This window comes from Dendrobium catenatum, unplaced genomic scaffold (assembly GCF_001605985.2).
Source record: "Dendrobium catenatum unplaced genomic scaffold, ASM160598v2 original_scaffold_217158, whole genome shotgun sequence".
Lineage (NCBI taxonomy): Eukaryota > Viridiplantae > Streptophyta > Magnoliopsida > Asparagales > Orchidaceae > Dendrobium > Dendrobium catenatum.
Genome location: NW_021535568.1, coordinates 1 through 6,154, shown reverse-complemented (window position 1 = coordinate 6,154; position 6,154 = coordinate 1). Strand labels below are relative to the sequence as shown.

At 44.7% G+C, this 6,154-nt stretch overlaps 1 protein-coding gene across 1 annotated transcript; it reads right to left on the bottom strand.

Annotated features, from left to right (window-relative positions):
* Positions 1 to 1,903: 1,903 nt before the first annotated feature.
* Positions 1,904 to 3,694, bottom strand: LOC110094419 (the record flags this gene model as incomplete). The annotated part of the gene is made up of 2 exons (XM_020819650.2): positions 2,659 to 3,694; positions 1,904 to 2,550 (listed from the first exon to the last, which is right to left on the bottom strand). Coding segments are annotated over exons 1-2 (1,683 nt in total), but the record flags the coding sequence as incomplete, so codon positions are not given.
* Between the last annotated feature and the right edge of the window lie 2,460 nt (positions 3,695 to 6,154).

Genomic DNA, 6,154 nt, shown 5'->3' with positions numbered 1-6,154 from the left:
CAGAGCTCCACAACCAACCAACGCTCATATGCGTGGTGCTGTGAGAAAGCCAAAGAAGTAAGTAATTCATCCTCCAAGAAATCTTAAACTTATACTTTAGTTACCACATGGTAGAGGACAAATCGTCGTGCATGAGTAATTCCAATATAAGTAGAATTTCTTAAGTGAACTGAATTCATGTGCAACATGAAATGAACGATCGATATATATCTCTCTAAACAGAGGAACATATGAACGGCCGAGTAGAAAGAGTAATGTCATACGAAAAGATCAAGTGAAGTGGCGATGAGACTCATTTGCCACTAAAAATAATATCCATCATATCAAACATCAATGATTGCAAAAGGGATTACAGTGGTAATACCCATACTAACTGTTAGGACCCTGTGAGAGGTACAAGAGACATTTTATACATCCAAAGAGACTGCTCTTGCAGCTAAGGACAATTTTTCAATAGGGAAATTATGTCAACAAAGGAGGTAGTGGATTGACTTTCTATCAGAAGATCAAAATCCACTAGAAAATGATGTTAACATCTAGAACAAGATGTACCACATCATAAGTGAGGGAGAATAACATCCCATCATAAGTGAATAATCATAATAGAATAAATGAATATACAGTCATCTCTTAAGAAATCATCAAAATGCTTTAAAGAGAGATAGAAAGGAATTTGAAGAGACTTTGGGCTCTTGGAGTGTAGAACCGGGTTCCACCTGTGACAAGGGCAACCGATTCTTTCTCAACTAAGAGCTTCCCCCTTTTTTTTTTTTACATTATGTTCACATATATAGATCAAGTATACTTGAACATAAAGAGGGGAAAATTGTTAGCTTTGATATCCCAGGCTATACTCGCCACATGAGTAAAACTGGGGAGAGATAAAATTGTATACAGGATCTTCAAAGGAACTAAACATTGGCTTTGGTGACCCAGGCCATATTCAACTCATATGAATGAACTGGGGAGCACAATTGCTACAACAAAATTTGTAGAGAAATTCATATGATGACAATGGGTCAACATCGCTAGATTTGACTAGTATAGACCAAGGATGGACCCAGTATCACATTCCATAGAAGTTAGAATTATTAGTTTTTATATCCCAGACCACACTTGAAGGTGACAAGTGAAACTAGGAGAAGTCAGCCCCTAAGAGGGGATTAAGAAAGAAGTTTTGTGTAACAGCATCAAAGTGATTAGTGAATGTGAAAGTAAGCACAAACATCCCTACGGCGTATTTACACACAACCCTTAAGGATGATCTCATACTTTGTATGACGAACATCACGTGGTAGAGGACAAATCGTCGTGGCCACGGACTGTCGAAAAGTACAAGAAATCCTTTAGGGTTATATCTATACAGAGGAATATTTACCAGTGGCGGGGGATGCCCCTTGTGACGTGCAAACTCAAGCGTAGTACTTTCTCAAGTACTGTCCATTATTGACGGGCATGCGATGAACGTCATTCGCATCAACCAGAAAATAAGATCCACCTTCGTATACTTGCTCTACAACAAATGGACGTTCCAAAATGGGCTCAAACTTACCACCTCGACGACGGCGTGAGATGATAGGCCTACACTAGGGGTGTCAATATTTGACACGACACGAAAACCCGACCCGGACCCGAACCAGAAAATCCGGGTTGGACCCGACCCGATTTCAAAACGGGTCGGGTTCGGGTTCCAGAAATTGACCCGTTTAAAAAACGGGTCGGGTTCGGGTTGACCCGGCGGGTTGCCGGGTCAAGGGTTCGGATTTTCGACCCGTTTCTCTACCCTGGTCGGGTTAGGGTCGACCCGTTTTCCACCCGGGTCAGCTCGGGTTCAACCCGAACCCGACCCGTGACCCGAAATTGACACCCCTAGCCTACACAATACAAGGACTATTTCACCGACCTGAAAAGCACGGGGTCGGACGAGGCGATCATGTGCCTGGGCCATACGGGCCTGGTACAACTTAAGGTTCTGATAAGCTTGTAACCGAAGCTCCTCTAAACCATCAAGTTCTTCCAACCGGAGTCGGGCATTATCCTCGTGGGGCAAATTGTGGCTAACTGCTACACGCAACGAAGGGAGCTCAACCTCTAGTGGGAGGACAGCTTCAACTCCAAAAGCTAAAGCATATGATGTACACTGAGTAGGAGTACGGTATGTAGTCCTATAGGCCCATAATGCTTCAGGTAATTTATCGTGCCATTCTCTTTTATTCGCCACAAGAATCTTTCTTATCAACTGGACTAAGGTCTTATTGAATGCTTCAGCCAAACCATTAGCCCTAGAATAGTAAATCGAGGAATACCGCCAATTTATGTTATGACGGCGGGCAAATCTAGCAATCTTGGTGCTTCTAAAAGACGGACTGTTATCCGAAATTATACAACGCGGAATACCAAAACGGTAGACAACATGATCGCGGAAGAAGCGCATCATATCTTCTGATTTGACTTTCTTAAGCGGGATAGCTTCTGCCCACTTAGAGAAGTAATCAGTAGCAGCCAGAATAAACCTATGACCCTTAGAGGAAGGAGGGTCAATAGGACCCACTACATCCGTGCCCCAACTCTCAAAAGGTCAAGAAGACACAGTGGGGTGCAACAGATTAGGAGGTTGGTGGATGACAGTGTTATGGATCTGGCATTGGTGGCACTTACTAGCATGTTCCATACAATTACGGATTATCGTCGGCCAATAATAACCAAGGCGTTTAATTCTGACCTTCATCTTAGGTCCGGACTGATGAGCACCACAAAGTCCCTCATGTACCTCGCCCATGACCTTACGAGCCTCCTCGTTGTTGAGGCAACGCAACCACATTTGGTCAAAAGAGCGTCGGTACAAAGTTTCATTCATATAGGAGAAGGACAAAGCTCTCTTTCTAATCTGAGCGGCAAGAGAGCGATCATCCGGAAGCTTACCACGCTTCAAGTATTCCACAAAAGGGACTCTCCAATCTGACTCTTCCTCAACAGCGCAGACTGTGAGGGTCTGATCGGGAGAAGACAAGTCCGCGGGACACAAGGCTTGTCGATACTGGACAACAATCGACACCGGGTTTCCATTCGGGTTAGCCAACTCCTTAGCAAGTTTAGCTAGTGCATCCGCTCTACCATTTTCAGATCGAGGAACTCTAACTAAAGTCACTTCAGGGATCAAACACAAGAGCTCCATTGCCCTATCGTGATAAGGCAAGAGCTCAGGTTTGAGAACTTTGAAAATTCCAGCCACTTGATTAATAATTAATTGGGAATCTCCGAAGATTTTCACCCGCACGATACTCATCTGAATATCCAACTCAAGTCCTACAATTAGGGCTTCGTACTCATCTTCATTATTAGTACGAGGCTCTGAAAGACTGTAGGAGTAACGAAGGGTGTGACCTTCAGGAGACACAAAAATAAGCCCCAAACCTACCCTAACTACAGGAGTTTCATAAGGTCGCAGTGATTTGATAGAAGAGGCTCCATCAAAGTAAAACTCCCAAGTAGGGGACTCCTGCTCTTCCACACTCATGACTAATTCATCGGACAAATCATCATTAAGTGGAGAATCTGCAGGGATCGGGTGAGAAGCAGGGAAATCAACTAGTGCCTGTCCTTTGACGGCCCGCTGAGGGACAAAGGTAATGTCAAACTGCAGTAAAATCATGGACCAACGTGCTAGACGACCTGACAGAGTCGGACGGGTCATCAGGTACTGCAAAGGGTTGACTCGAGAAATCAGACTGATCTTGTGTGAGAGCATATAGTGTCTAAGCTTCTACACAGCAAAGATCAAAGCCAAACACTACTTTTCCATTGCCGGATATATTAGCTCTGCAGGAATCAAACGTCTGCTAAGGTAGTACAAAGCATTCTCTTTGCCTTCCTCGTTTTCTTGAGCTAAAAGTGCACCAAGCGACTCATCTAAGGCAATAGTGTAAAGAATCAACGATTTACCAGGGATGGGTGTAGCTAACACTGGGGGATTTGTCAAGTAGCGTTTTATGCTCTCAAAGACCTCCTGACAATTCTCATCCCAATGAAAACGGGCATCCTTCTTTGCTAAAGCAGCAAAGGGATGACATCTACCGGCAAGATTGGAGATAAATCTCCACAAGAAAGCGAGCTTACCCTGAAAAGACCTCAACTGGGTAAGACTCCTAGGAGGTTTTAAGTCCACTATGGCTTTGATCATGGAAGGATTAATCTCAATGCCACGATAGCGAACAATAAAACCAAGAAACTTTTCTGCACTAACTCCAAATGCACAATTTAAGGGATTCATCTTCAAATCATATTTTCTTAAGCGCTCAGGAATGATTCATAGGTCTCGGAGGTGATCACTACGGACCTTGCTTTTGACCACTAAATCATCCACATAGCATTCAACCTGCTCATGAATCAACTCATCAAAAATGATAGTCATGACACGCTGATAGGTGGCTCCGGCATTCTTGAGGCCAAAGGGCATCACCTTATAACAAAACACGCCTATTGGGGTGCGAAAGGCAGTGAACTTCTCGTCTTCAGGGGCCATCTTAATCTGATTGTAACCAGATGAACCATCCATGAAAGAGAAAATGCTATGGGACGAAGCAATATCAACCATAAGTTCTGGGACAGGAAGAGGGAAATCATCTTTAGGACATGCCTTATTCAAATCACGGAAGTCTATACAGGCTTGGATCTGACCATTCTTCTTCCGGACTGGAACAACATTGGCAAGCCAAGTGGGATAATTCTCTTCACGAACAAAACCAGCTTCTATAAGCTTCTTAGTCTCGGCGATCACCTATTGTTCAATCTCTAACCTCATCCGGCGAGGTGACTGCTTAACAGGGACTGCATCAGGACAAATAGCTAACTTATGGACCGCTACTTCTGGATCTAAACCGGGCATCTCTGTATATTTCCAGGAAAAGCAATCTTTAAACTCGGAAATGAGTGCAACGTACTATTGAGCCTCTGATTCGGATAACAAAGCGCTATGAAAGATAGGCCGAGGATCCGATTCAGTGCCCAAATTGATCTCACACAATTCGTCCATGGCAGAACTAGCGCCATCTTCGAATTCTCGTGGAGCTTCAAGGACCCTGTCCTCATTCTCTTCCGGGTCTTCATCATCGGAGATGGAAACGACCGGATAAGAATGAGAAACAACACGAATGTTGGCGGAAGGGGACTGATTCTCTTGAGAATAGCCTATACCCTGCCCAGTCCGAGGAAAATCAGTTCGCCAAATATGGGCCTGCTGTTGGGCCTGTCTACCTGACCAAGTCGAAGGGACAATGCCTCGCTCAACAAAGTTATCAACAGCAGGAGAAAAGTACCGGGGAACTGGTATGATCTCCTCGTCCACAGTGGATTCCACAGGACCCTGTATGTCAGTACTCTGTGGGACACCGACACTATGGAACAACGATGCATGCCAAGCAGATTGTGCTGGCACATAGAGAGTGTGCAGCTCTTGTACAGAGCGTCTATCTAAGGGTAGTGCACCACGAACACTGACGGAAGGTGTAGGGGAAGATTGAGGAGGAGATTCCTCAATTCTCATCCCATACATCTGGCGAAAAAGGGATTGTTGACTAGTAGCCTGACGTCCGACATCTCCGTCGTCGTTTGAATCACTATCAACAACCAAACCACCCTGAGGTATCAAATTCCTATGAAACATGGGATAGGAATTATGATCAACACTAAAGGCAAGCGAATGGACTGAATGACAAGAAATATCAATCATCTCATCATCAGAGTCAGACTCAACAGTCAAAGAGGAAGTGTACAAGTGCGAGAGAGGAGGGATTCGAGTATCAAAGTTCCTCGGAGGGCGAACTGACTCTCTACCTCGACCTCTACCACGCAATCCCCTACCTCTACTAGGGGGAACATCGCGCCTGACTACAAACCTTAAAGATTCATCAAGGTCTGTAGTGGAAACATCTGCCCCAATCCTAACCTGTGATGGACCCTATGCTAGTGGCTGTATATAACCTTGTGCAAGTGGCTGCGTAGGACCCTGTACAATACTAGTGGGTATCACTGGTGACTGGGCAGGGGGAGGTCTACGAGCTTTTCGAGGCATGTAATGCTCGGCATCATCATAAATGGAGACTTCATGCACGGCAAAAGGTTGAATATCTCCAAGGATTGAAAACTCTACGTCATT